Genomic DNA, 14,054 nt, shown 5'->3' on the forward strand with positions numbered 1-14,054 from the left:
AATTGCAGGTAGAAGGTAAATCAATAAAGATTGATAGATATAACAGATAAAAGCCTCTACAACTTTTCTAATTGTAACTTTTTCCAACTATCTGCAATTACGCCTCTAGGTGGAGGTCATATAAATGATCACCCTGTATAGGTGTACTCTGTGTAAGATATTCCTGTTAAAACAAGTTATATAATGTCCCAAAAAATTGAATACTGTGTATAATTAAATTATTAAAAGTTAAAAAATCAACTGGTTACTTAATTTTTCATTTTACTTTTTCAACTCGTCTCGCTCATCTTGGGCGAGCCAACCTCTACTACAACAGGCTATAGGCTCGCTATATCTTTTCACCGACTTCTTAGATCTAAGAAATCACACTTATCAAAAAGCATAAGCCAATTCATGAGTAATTAGCATTTTAATCTACTGCAACTGCAAGTGATAACAGCGAAAATATTGCAACTTTTGTGATTATATTATATGGGAGATGGGCGTAATTGTGGGCGGATTTGCTTTATTTTTTCTGGACAAGCTTATATTTACAAAATATTACACTGTAGAAAATTTCGTTACTGTAGGATGATTTTTGATTTTTGTGTTATATGGGAGGTGGGCGTGGTTGTGGGCGGATTTTAACAAATTTTTTTTTTTAATCTAATTTGGCAATATGAGAGATGTGTGCCAAATTTCAAAGCCCTACCTCGATTCCTTCTATTTTTTGCCGCGGCTTGTATGAAGCGGCCCCACTGTGTGGCGCGTTGTGAAACGTTTTTTCTACAAAGACAATTATAATCACACCGCCAACTTCGCCGACGTCATCGTCGAATATATGTGGCGGCGATCTATTCAGAAACAAGGAAAAGATCCTTTTGAATCATTAATAGATGCAATTAAATATGTAAGTATATACATTGCACTGAAACATTTTCTTGTCCATACAAAAATGTTGGCTGGGTTGCATTGCTTTCAGTTTGTATGGAAAAATGAGCAAAACCACTGATTTTTGGTCATTTTCAAAGGGCTCCCTACAGGTCTATAGGAGCTCTAGGGGGTCGAGGGGGGGTTTATTAAAAAGTTCGATCCTTCCTCTTTCCAATAAGGGGGCGTGAGGGGGGCCTGCAATATCTGGTTGATGATGGTGTTGGATTCTCCCATACTTGTTCTTTATTGCATGAAAGAACTAAAGGAACCATAGATATAGTGAACAAGCTACTATCAGTTGCTGTATTGTCAGTAAAGTTTTGTTTATACTGGCTATGTGCTGAAGATCCATCCATACCCCATTTGCTAATCAATAACATTAATTTCTCTGCATATGCTTGAAGGTGGTCAATTGATTGGGATTCCAGTATTCTATTCGCGGTGTGATCCAAAAGAGATTGTAGTTTGACTGAAGCAGACTTTTCAGTTACCTCGACATCCTCTGGATAACATTTCTTTTTCTCCTCTAAAAGTTTTCTGTAACTAGAAAAGTAATTGTATTTTTCATGATATTCTTTTAACTTTTGCCACTGATAAACGCTGAGTTTCATGTCCATGAAGAAAGCCAAAGCTGCCTTTATATCCCCTTCTTCCTCTTTTCTCAATTTTTCAGTTGTGTATTTAATTAAATCTGTAGAAACCTCTTCTGTTTCCATTAGTTCCATACTTCTTTTCTTCTTTGTTTTCTCACAGCATAATGTAAATTCCTTAGGTTCGGGTTTTCGTTTTGAAGTAGTTGGATGATTTCCAACTTCAATATAGCCTCGTAGCTCCAAGCCGTTCATACATCCTGTTAAACTCTTGAAGACGTGTATTGTACTTGTTGACAAACTTTTTCAATTTATCTTTTATGTTTGGAAATATTAAACTACTTTTCACTCCATGCTCATGATCAAGCAATTCCAAAACATCCTCCACGTTTCTAGTTTTACTCTGTTCTGTCAACTCATGCAGTTCCTGATAGGAAATTTTAATGTATTCCATAATTCTTGACTGTCAAAGTTATAATTATATATTCTGATGTAATATTCGAACCATTAAAACACTAATATGAAAAACGCATCAGAAAGCAATTAAATGTAGAAAATGAAGGGAAACCACAAAATAAAAACAATACAAATAAGCGCGCAATAACGGATTATTTCACCCACCTACCTAGACGTAAAAACAAAGGGGGAGAAAGAGAGAGAATAAAATAGTAAAACAACAGAGAGAGAGAAAGGTACCACCACAAGCTAAAAGAAAACACTATATAAAGATGGACACACATGCGGACTAATTAGTGACAAAAAAGAAAAGATGGCGATTAGCCTAAACCGGTCTGAAAATAAAAAAAATTTGACGTGGGATGACGGAAAGTCACCCGAAAACCAATATGATTAAATTATTCAATAAGTGATTCCGAGAATTTCCGTTCTATTTCTATGGAATAAATACTGAGACTGATATACTAAAATCGCTATAACTCCCAGTAGGGCAGGTATGGGCAGCTGATTTTTTCACAGTTCGTTGAAAACAAATTATGTAACATTTCTGTAGTGGTTTGGAACTGGGACTCTGTGGGACTTTTTAGATATTGCTTACCTAACCCAAATTTAAAGGAAAAATGCACCTTTAGTCGGGTTTTCGCTCTAAAAAAGGTGCATATGAAAATGTCTCAAACAACATTCTTTTGTTTTACAGAAGATACTTGTCCGAAGGCAGATTTTTTTCTGAAAATGCACAAAAAAATTTCCTCGCATGTTAGTGAAAGAGACCGTTCACAACGACCACGGATAACCATTGGGATGTGACACTGGAAGAAGCTGCTCAATGTAGATCGGCAGGCTAGATGAGAGAGCTATTTGCAGTATTAGTAGCGACATGTGGTATTTCAAATCCTCAACAATTGTAGGTTAAATACAAATATGACATGACGGACGATATATTGCACAGATTACAAGAGAAAAATCCCAATGTCACGTACAGTGATTTACAATGAGGGTATGACAAAAATTGAAGACCAGGTTAAAACAATTTCTGGAAAGGATTTATCAGATTATGGAATGAACAGACCACAGAGAACCGAGGAAATCAGAAGAGATTTAACACGGGAACTAGATTACGATACTGCTTCCTTAAAACAACAATTAACAGAGTCTGTTCCACGTTTGAACCCAGAACAAAGGTTAGTATTTGACAATGTTGTCAAAAAAAATCGAAGATGGCGAAGGTGGTTTGCTATTTTTGGATGCTCCTGGAGGCCCGTAAAAACGTTTAGTCTGTCTACAAATATGAGATGACAATGATGTATAATCTGCAAAATATGCTGCTGCTCTTCTTAAAATTGGAGAAGATTGTTGGGCAAGGATGGTAATGGCATGATAACATTGGATTGTGAATTCTGCAATGTTGTGCACAATCCAGATGATCTAAATAACTTCGTCTATAGCGAACTGCTAACTAAGATGAGGAATAGAGAATGGTTATGTGAAAAAGCAATTTTAGCGCCGCCGAATAATATGGTGGGACAGATAAACGAGCAAATTATGTCACGCGTGGGAAATGATATTGTTGAGTTTTTTCTGTAGACACTGTAATGGATACTGAACAAGTAACATCATACCCTGTAGAATTTCTTAATTCTTTAGACCTGTCGGAAGTACCTTCACACAAACTGAGGCTGAAAGTAGGCGTTCCTGTCCTTTTAATGCGGAATTTAGATGCATCAAGACTGTGTACGGGTAATGGCACACGGTTGTAAGTAACACACTTCGGTCGCAATATTGTAAAAGCAATCATTATGACTGGAATGGCAAAAGAAGAGAATGTTTTAATCCCTCGTATACTCATAATTCCGACAGATTTGCCATTCCAGTGTAAGCGATTACAGTTTCCGCTGAAAATCGCATTCGCTATGACGATAAATAAAGCTCAGGTGCAAACATTAAAAGTAGCCGGCATTAATTTAGAAAAGAGTTGTTTTTCTCACGGACTATTATATGTGGCTTGCTCACGTGTTTCCAGTCCACAGAATCGCCATGTGTTGGCCAGAGAGGGAAAAACAAGAACATAGTTTACAAAAATGTACTACAGTTATAAGGCCTATTATTTTTAGCTTCCTACATTATTATATTACTTACATTAAGTTAGTACTTCCTACGCAGACGATGTTGCGGATGTCACACTGTCTAACATCGGGGGTTGGCTGGTAGGTAGTTAGTAGTCTTTTAAACTGATTTATATTATTTACTTTTTATATTTCGGGTTCTTTTGGAGGATGGAGTCATGTGTAGAAGTTCACGCAAGTGAGGAAAGTTCTCTGATCACCATTCACTTGGGAGTGCCCAGAAACGATTCTTTTGCATATGACTCAATCAGCTCACGACTTCCGGCCTTTGACCAAGTATCCTCTGGGTAGCCTAAGAACATCCGTTTGAAGGCGAGCTAAAGTGAGAAGGGGAAACAAACCCCTGCATAGGGTTGTGCGCTGGGTTTGAGACACGCCACGTAAAAAAACACCCACAGTGAAAAGTTTCAACCAACCTCGGATGAGAGGCTGTTGTTGACTCGGCTATAATCGCGTAAGCGGTGTCTACGCCAGTAAAGAAGAAGGAAACATTCGGATTTATCCATTATGTGCTGAGGTTGCTTTTGAAGAAATTTTAATGTGAAGTTAAGGACCGGAACGCGATAGTGGGACATTGTTGCAGGAGGACTTACAGCCGGGAGAAAACGAAAAAACTTATGCGGCCAAAGTCGCAGGTAAAAGCTAGTGGTTCATATAATACAAAATAACCATCCATATGTGACTCAGAGAATGCTTTTTTACATTCTCTGTGTGACTTTGTATATTCTTCTACAAAGCTTTTCTCTTTATTTATTCTCGCATGAATTCAGTCGTTTTACATACATACATATGTATATTTCTGCCAAAAATGTGCTCATTTCTGCTAAATAGCAGCGAAAATGGTGAATTCCTTACTACAAATCTATTAGCTCTGTTAGCCGCCCAATCAAACTTCACACAGAATTCAATTGCACCCTCTCTATGCTTTATGGTGTGTGTTCCCCAATAAATTGGGTATAAGTTTAAACACCTGAAATATAATAAAGGTTGTTAAAACCTCAAAATAAATAATAATTACATTGAATTTGTAATATCTTAAAAAAAAAGAAATATTAATTTATTAAAATGACAATAATATCTGAAAGCAAAGATTAAGTAATAAAAATAGTGATAAAATCTGAAAAGAAAGAATAATTAAATAAAAATAATAATATCTGAAAGAAAAGATAAATATTATTTGATCATTATATAAAACAAACATTTGTTTTCACATATTATATTGGATTGTGCAGGCCGCCTTAAAAGCATAAAATACATACATACATATGTACATTTACATATGTACATATGTATGTATGTATTTATTTTTGCGTATTATATTGGACTGCGCACTCCAATTTCAAACAACACACACTTTTTTCACATACTTACTTAACAATTGATACTTATTTGCTGCTTCTGATGATATTGCTGCTGCTTCTACTTTTTTTCCAATCCATTCTGATTTCCAATGCTATAAAAACAAATGAAATAATTATTTGCAATTATTTAAGAAAAAACAAATTACGTAAAATTCACTTACTTTTTCTTGTTGTACGAGCACGAATGACATGCGTCTTTCAATCGTTTTTTTATTACACTTTTGGGGATTTTCTTTTGGCACTATTGACAATTATGTTTTCTCCTTCGCATTCATTCAAATAAATGAAGAAATGAAAGAAACTTTTTCATCGCATTTAGGTAAACAAAAAATAACCCGAAAATGTGCGTTGGTGTTAGTGCATAGAGAAAAAATGTGTAGTTGTATTTAAATATTTGACACAAGAGGATAGATGTGGTTGGTAGGGTTTATTTCCCTTCAAATTCTCTGGTTGTATAAGTATGTGAGAGAGTTGTATTTGTATACATTTTTCGCTGTTAAAAATTGAATATAAAATAACTTATTTTTCTGCAATCAAGAATGATAGGGAAAAAGATTACGCAATGCGCATGTTTGCTTTCAGTCAGCTGTTCTTGCTGTCGTCACGGTTGACTTAGTATTCGCCCGCGCTAATGAAAGTGAATTCGAATTGTGTTTTCAAGTGTTGTATTAATTGTTAAATTCTATATTTTTTAAATGCGTTGTGCAGTGTTCGGTTGTAATAATAACAATGGTAAAAATAGTGCTACGAATCGGACGGATAAAATTAACGTTAAAAATGCGTGCGTTTGTGAAGTGCACTTCGCGCCAGGAGCTTTCGAAATAAATTTGCAGTTTGAAATGGGTAATTATAGCATTTTGATAACAATAATTTTACTTTTATAACCCAACGCTCTTGCAGGTTTAAGTTCGCGGAATCCAACGAAGTTGCTAGCCAGCGCTTTTCCCACGTTAACCACTGTTCCTGCAGAGGCTAATGAACGGCAGAAAAGGATGGAGTCTCGTTCCAAAAAAGAGATGTTGACAACAATCTGGAAGAATACCGACCCTGTTGAAGTAATTAAAAAAAACGACGTTGGAGTGGCACCTCAAACTGCAGAAGAAGAGGTCATCGATGAAAAAGACGAAAAAATACTGCATATGGAAACAGAAATGTTAATCCTAGTTGATATTGATGAAGTACGAGTATCTTTTACTTACATAAGTACATAAGTATGTTTTTTTCCAATTCTTTTTAGACAAAGGCTAAATAGTGTTGTTAGCACTTTGAATAAGTGCAAAAAACGAGCAGTTAGCAGAAATTAAACGCCTTAAGATTTCTATTAAAACTGCGGAATTCCATAGAAAAAATTTGGAGCAAAAACTTAGCTGCATTTTCACCAACGGCCAGGTAAGTGCTGAAATTCTAGAAAGTATGTTGCAAAATATATTAAAGATCATTACACATATTATTACAGATTGAAAAATGAAGGGATGGAAACAAACGGTGGAATTGGAAAGAAGAAGACATAGCTAAGCCGATCACGCTATATTCAACGAGCCCAAAAGCGTACAAACTTTTGAGGAGAAACAACTTTCCTCTACCAGGTGTGCGCACTCTGCAATGGTGGTAAAAAAAAATTGACGTAGCTCCAGGTGTCATAGAGCCGGAGATGAAACTGTTGAAGGCAGCAACTGAGCTAACACAAGCGCAAAAAATTTGTGTACTCAGTTTTTGATGAAATGAAGTTCAGAAAGTGTTACTGCTGCGATAGATCCACTGATTCGACATTGCCTCCTGTTAACTATGTTCAGGTTGCAATGATAAGAGGTAATTAAACTCATTAATTTACTTGAAGTCAATTTTTTCTAATGTACTTTTTTCTCTTAGGTTTGATAAGTAAAGCTTAGTACGCAGCTCTCAAGAAACGTAAAAACTTCATATAAAAAAACGCTTAAGAAACGGTCAAGAAACTTTCCTGCGATAAATTTACTTGTGCTTGTACGCAGCTCTCAAGAAATCTAGTACTAATTTTTAATACTTTTTTTTTCAATAAAATGTGAATATGGCTAACCTGGTTTTGCGAAGAAACATCAAATCAACAATTGTTACTTGAAGGAAATTTGAAGTAATCGCCAAATTCCTCCTAAATTAGTTGAAATCATTATTATTAAGTATATTCCATTTTGAAATGTTGTATAAAATCTACCAATCATCAACAACATTCCTTAAATCTCAATGAAAATATTTATGTTACCATACACATACAAACATAACACGCACAAAGTTTGTTTACTTTGTTTATTCTCTCTTGCTCTGCTAATGTGGATCATTCACAATGCGTAACCAGCTGTCAAAATTACTTGAGAAATAATGTATTTTTTTTCTTGAGCAATTACTTGAGAGCTGCGTACCAACCTTAAATAGAAACAGCCTGTATTCTTCGATTATGACTGCAAAATAACGAAGGAAGTATTGTTTAGCGTTTTGCCAAACGTTAAAAAGTGCGGTTACAATATTGTTGCCATTGTAAGCGATTTGGGTGGATCAAATAGAGGCTTATATAGTGATCTTGAAATTAATGCGGAGAAACCTTGGTACATTCACTAAACAATTATTTAAATTATGATATACTTTAAATTGTGGTCTCTTTTTTCTATTGCTGGTTTTCACACAACGGAGACAGGATTGTGGTTTTTGCTGATGTCCCCCACTTAATAAAACTACAAAGAAATCATTTTTTTGGATAAGGGCTTTACTATCAATGGAAAATTTGTTAGAAAAGACATAATTGTGAAGCTGCTCTCGCTAACGTCCAACGAGCTGTCCATCACGCACAAAATTTCCCTGAAACATTTGTGTGTGACAGGAGCAGAAAGGCAAAAGGTTAAACTAGCCACAAAATTGTTCTCCCACACAAATGCTCAAGCAATAACTCGAGCGGCTAGTTTAGGTCTACTACATAACGAAAATTAGGAGGAATGCCATCGACTTTTCAAAATTGTAAGTAATATTTAAAATATTAATTAAAATGTTCATATATTATAAATATTCATTTTATAGACAAATGACTGGTTTGACGTAATGAATGTCAGGGTGCCCAAAGATGGAGTGAGGGAACGCTTGCACGCCTACGGTTTGGCTTTGAACAAACAAAATAATGTAGTGGAACAGATGACGGAGCTGATTTCATCAATGAGAGTCATTGGTAAAAAAGGTTTGCTTCCATTCCAAAAGGGTAATACTCAAGCTACATATGTATATATTTAGATAAGTTGATTTTCTACAGTTTTTGATTTTACTTATGATTGACAGGTATACTCCAAAGCAATAATGCTTTGAAATTGCTGCTAGATGACTTATGACAAGAGCACAAAATTGATTACGTTTTGACCTATCGATTGAACCAGGACGTTTTGGAAAATTTTTTTGGCGTAATCAGGTCAAAAGGCGGTCTTCACGATCACCCTCACAGGCAGGAGTTCAAATATAGGCTGCGTTCCTATATACTTGGTCACAGCGAAGGAGCGATCACAGAAGAAGGCAAAGTTGAAGTCGACAACACACCAGATTTGGAAGGAAATTACTTATCTCTAACCGGTAATTATCAAAATATTAAACGCACATAGTATTATAAACCTAAAACTACAGAAAACATTATTATATCAAAATGTATTGATATTAACAAATGCAAATATGTATGTACTTACATACAAACTAAGTTTTTGCATACTAACCACTGTTTTTTATCCTAATTATACTAATAATAATAACTAACAATTTATTCCATTTATTGATACGCATGTATGTATGTTTATTATATTTTTGCAGGTAATATTTTCCAACGTGTGTCAGTTGATGTAAATTGTAGCTCGAAAATAAAAGAATTATTTTTCAGAGCTAGAATGTATTTTAGGATTCGTTCCTTAAATAAAAACATAATTGAACATATGTTTAGTAAAAAAAGAAAATTGAATAAAACAATAAATTGATACTTGGTTACAAAATATTCAATATTTTTGTTTACATAAATGTATGTATATGGTTGAAACAAACACAGCAAAGATTGTCTCTTTTTAAATAATACAACGAAAATTCAATTAAATGAATATGTAGGTAAATGTTCACTATAAAATATTCACTTATATTGATATCTTTTATTAATATTCACTTAAGTATATTGATGTTAAATTTTGATGATATTCATGATTTTGTATGCCTGCAATACAAAATTGCTTCTTATTGCTAAGAAAAACAAACAACTGAAAATCAGCCGATTGAAAGTTGGTCAACCGTGACGTAGATGCGCAGAAGGAACAAAATTTGAACTCGTCATTGCGCAATCTTGTTTCTATCATTCTCGCATGCTATGGCATTATATGCCTTCCTTGCCAACCATGAGCCGGTAAAAAACCAAATAATCAGTGGGTAAGTATGTGGGTAAACATGTGTAGTTTGCCATAGGCCGAGAGAATAATCTACCCACACACGGACGTATACATGTGATCATACATCTTTGTTGTGCTCATTCAGCAGTGTCATATAAAAAAGTATATCCATCCTGCTCTAATATCCCCAATAGACGGCTGATGTAGGTTTGCATTTATGTATAAATAAAAATATATTTAATTTAAAAAAATAATTAATATCTGAAAAAGATAATAAAAGACAAATATCTGAAATAATATAAAGGTTATTAAAACCTGAAATTAAAAGAGCACATTTTGAGGGCTAGGTGAGGGGATCATCGCGGGCTAACATGAAGAGGGAAGTGAGAGCAACGTATTTTACCACTCCATATTTACAAAGTAGAGCAACGTATTTTCCCACACCATGTTTACAGATGAGAGCGAGCGCATATATAGGAAGTTGCACTGTGAGTAATAACTGTGAAATTGTCTAACAATTTTAAGTTTCTTTGTAACTACTATAAATTTATAAAATGTAAGACAAATAACAAAAAGTATAATAAATAGGGGTATTCTCTTGCTCTTGCAAAACCCGGTGCACGGTGCAAGCATTGCAAATTTACAACGGTACAACAACAAACACACGCAGAAAAATATTTGCAAGGGCTGTGAAATATGTCAGACCAAAACCCGTGTATATTAGCGTGCAATGTCACGCAAAAATAAAATTGCAACCCTGTTGTAGTTGCCATTTTACATAAAGACATATTACGTCGTTAAATTGTTGAGGAAGGTAAATTTTAATTACATTTTATAATATCTATTTAAATTATAAAGTTTTGTTACAGTTTTTGAAGTTATACTTCTTATACGACGCCGGAAAAGGTTGCGATAGATTCTGGTTGCGCAACCTTCCATATAAAAGTAACGCAAAGTTGCGCAACCTCGCTCCATCCTTATGAATGTAACGCAACCTTGTCTGCGAAGATGTGCGAGCAGCAAGCGAAGCGGTGACAATCGGCGATCGTTTGTTCGTTTCACAGCTCGGCCGACACAACAACACAACACAATGTTCCATGCTTATGTTGTTTTTGTAGAACAATGTTTCAATTTTTGGTTGGTGACATATTCACATGTGTGCGCATATGTATGTTTGTATGCTTGTGCATTATTGAAGTTATACTTCTTTCGTTTGTCTTTCATTTCTGCGACTTCTCAACTATTTTACGTATGTTTTGGTTGAAATACTCTGCGTTGGCCTTTCAGAATCACACAGAATCAAGAATGATAGAAACAAGAAACAAGAATGTTAGAGTAGTATAGTTTATAGCTGTCAAATTTTTTACTGCGCCGTGTGACGTCAGAATTGTATGTTTAGTATAACGGACCTGCGCAATGCGTAATCTCTTTTCTATCATTCTTGACACAGAATCATTTCTGTGGTTTTTGAAACTGACCCACGAGGACGAGTTATATGGTTCTATCTGGGAGCGTGAGATTTAAGAAAATCGCTCACTTACAAGGGATAAAATGACTTCTGAGTGGCGATTTTAATGAATAAATTCACAGAATCATTTCTGTGCTTTTGGAAATCTATACTAATAAATATTTTTTTCTTACTAATAGAAAATAAATTTATCACAGCAATATACATAAACATATACATAATATTGCTGTGATAAATTTAATTTCTATTAGTAAGCAAAAAATTAAAAATAAATTTATTAAGACTATACTTCTCAGGGCATCACAGCAATGTTATGTATATGTATATACATATTATGCATATGTATTGCTGTGATAAATTTATTGCGAAAGCAAATGTTCTACAAGGTACGTATATTTCTATACTTAAACAAAATTATTAGAACCATCGTATTGTTACGAATTTACTCTTGCTAGTTTACTTTGTTAGGTTCGTATCTCTGGATTGACAAATAAAATCAACACTGTTTAATTTAATTCAACAACTCTTTATTTCACAACTCGTCTACACTATAGCAGTTTACTCTTAGCACTGATTGATTACGTTGGCGCTGCCACGGCTTATATAGCCACGCACTTCTCGCTGATGCCGACGTGTCCTTCTAGAATATCGCGTCTGGAAATTACCAGAACATACGGCTATACGGCGCCAGACGCAAGCAGACAGTCGCGGCGCCAGACTCAGCAATTGTTTACCTAGACAAGCAGACAGTGCGGCGCCAGATGTCTATTGTTTCGACGAGCAGACAGCCGTGGCGCCAGATGTCTACAACAAGACAAATGCTATTCCATATACCTACAGCTATTGTTCATAATCAGGGATGCATATAGTAATACAAATATAACTTAATACTACTTTTGTAACACTGCCCTCCACTAAAGCCTAATCGTCCCGATTAGGCACAAATCCTCTTGAACCAAATGGGGCGAGCCTCTCCAAATGTACTACTTTCATTTTACATCGTGCTTTTCCATTTCTTTGTATGCGGTATACCACGTCATTAAGTCGTTTCATCACCATATAGGGTCCTTCCCAGGCTGTCTGTAGTTTCGGGGACAAGCCTTTCTTTCGAAGTGGATTGTACAACAGGACCAGATCACCTTCTTCAAAACCTTTTGAATTTGCCGCTTGATCGAACCGGTCCTTCATCTTATTGCTCATCAGATGCGTATGCTGTCTTACCATTAGATGCAATTCATTCATTTCTTCCTTTAAGGCAGAACAATAATCTCCATCATTTCTTACAGCTGTAGGATTCGTTCCAAACTTAAGATCAGCAGGGAGTCGCAGATCAGATCCGAAAATAATCTTTGCTGGCGTGTAACCAGTTGTCTCGTGCTTCGCTGAACGATACGCCAGCAGGAACATCTGGATGCACTTGTCCCAATTCCGTTGATCTTTATCAACGATTTTCCGCAGATGTTCTTCAAGCGTTCGGTTGAATCTCTCTACCATCCCATCTGATTGTGGGTGTAACGCTGTTGTCCGTGTCTTGTGGATACCCAATAATGTACAGACTTCTTGGAAAATGGAAGATTCGAAATTCCTGCCTTGATCTGAGTGTAATTCGACGGGCACTCCGAACCTTGTTATCCAATTTTCTACAAACGCTTCGGCTATTGTCTTCGCTTCTTGGTTTGGTAAGGCATATACTTCTGGCCATTTACTGAAATAGTCCATGACAACCAGTAGATATTTGTTTCCGGCCGTACTGGTTGGAAACGGACCTGCAACATCCATTGCGACTCGTTCAAATGGTGATCCCACGTTGTACTGTTGTAGCCTACCGCGACTTTTGGCTTTAGGACCTTTAGCTGCCATGCACTCTACGCAATTACTTATCCATTCTGCTATGGAATCTCGACAACCGATCCAGTAGAACCGTTGTTTAATCTTCTCTATAGTTTTTGTAATTCCAAGGTGCCCTCCACTAGGTCCATTGTGATATTCTTTCAATACTTTCGGGATCATGGACTTCGGTACTATGATCAGCAGACGAGACTGTTTGCCATCTTCGCTTTCCCAGGTACGATGAAGGTATCCATTAACGAGGTTTATGCTGTTCCATTGGGCCCAATATGCTTTTGCCGTTGGACTCTCGTTACTTATTTGTTCCTTTGGTGGTCGTACCCCATTTTCTTTGGCTATTATCAGCTTTGCAAGATCAGGGTCCTCCAGCTGATTGATTCTGATGCGGTGAGGAGTCCAATCATCTTCAGGTTCTATATTCAGTAATCGCACGTCGATTATACCTTCTTTTCCTTCTGATTTGGAGCAATGTTTAAATTCCAGTGGACAAGGGCGATGTGATAATGCATCCGGATTTTTGTGGTGAATCCTCTTTCGGTGTTCTGTTGGTTGTTTCCATTTTGATGGGTTTACTTTTATCTTGCAATTTCGGGCAAAGTGACCCGCTTTTCTACAGTTGAAACATCTGCTTGTTGTATTTACTCGCTGTGCAGCAATTGTCTTCAGAGTCTTCAATATTTCTTCCATCAGCGCCGGTTGTTCCATTTCAATCCTTTGTACTTTGTGTGCTGGTTTACTTAGTAGGGAAGCTGTTTCCTGTGTGAGGGCGTGCGAAACCGTTTCAGCAAACGTTCTTTTTGGCATTGCATATGTGGCGCGTTTGGTGTCCACATCACGAATTCCATTTATGAAACATTGAATTTTTACCCTCTCAATGTAATCCACAGGTGCATCTGCATTTGCCAAATGAGCCAGTCGTTCTATTTCAG

The 14,054-nt window shown here is 36.1% G+C and overlaps 1 protein-coding gene, 1 long non-coding RNA gene and 1 pseudogene across 2 annotated transcripts; all 3 read left to right on the top strand.

Moving 5' to 3' along the window:
- The first annotated feature begins 5,720 nt into the window (after nucleotides 1-5,720).
- On the top strand, nucleotides 5,721-6,653 carry LOC125777453 (uncharacterized). Its single transcript, XM_049452438.1, has 2 exons — nucleotides 5,721-6,285; nucleotides 6,343-6,653. The coding sequence occupies exons 1-2, from the start codon at nucleotides 6,138-6,140 to the stop codon at nucleotides 6,651-6,653; spliced, it is 459 nt and encodes a 152-aa protein (XP_049308395.1). The 5' UTR covers nucleotides 5,721-6,137.
- A 1,181-nt stretch (nucleotides 6,654-7,834) lies between these two features.
- Nucleotides 7,835-9,015, top strand: LOC125775693 (uncharacterized). Its single transcript, XR_007421298.1, has 3 exons — nucleotides 7,835-8,424; nucleotides 8,485-8,659; nucleotides 8,737-9,015. It is a non-coding gene; the product is annotated as an uncharacterized LOC125775693 (long non-coding RNA).
- A 2,235-nt stretch (nucleotides 9,016-11,250) lies between these two features.
- On the top strand, nucleotides 11,251-11,376 carry LOC125775994 (small nucleolar RNA U3; annotated as a pseudogene).
- The last annotated feature ends 2,678 nt before the right edge of the window (nucleotides 11,377-14,054 follow it).

The sequence above is a fragment of the Bactrocera dorsalis genome, chromosome 1 (assembly GCF_023373825.1).
Source record: "Bactrocera dorsalis isolate Fly_Bdor chromosome 1, ASM2337382v1, whole genome shotgun sequence".
Lineage (NCBI taxonomy): Eukaryota > Metazoa > Arthropoda > Insecta > Diptera > Tephritidae > Bactrocera > Bactrocera dorsalis.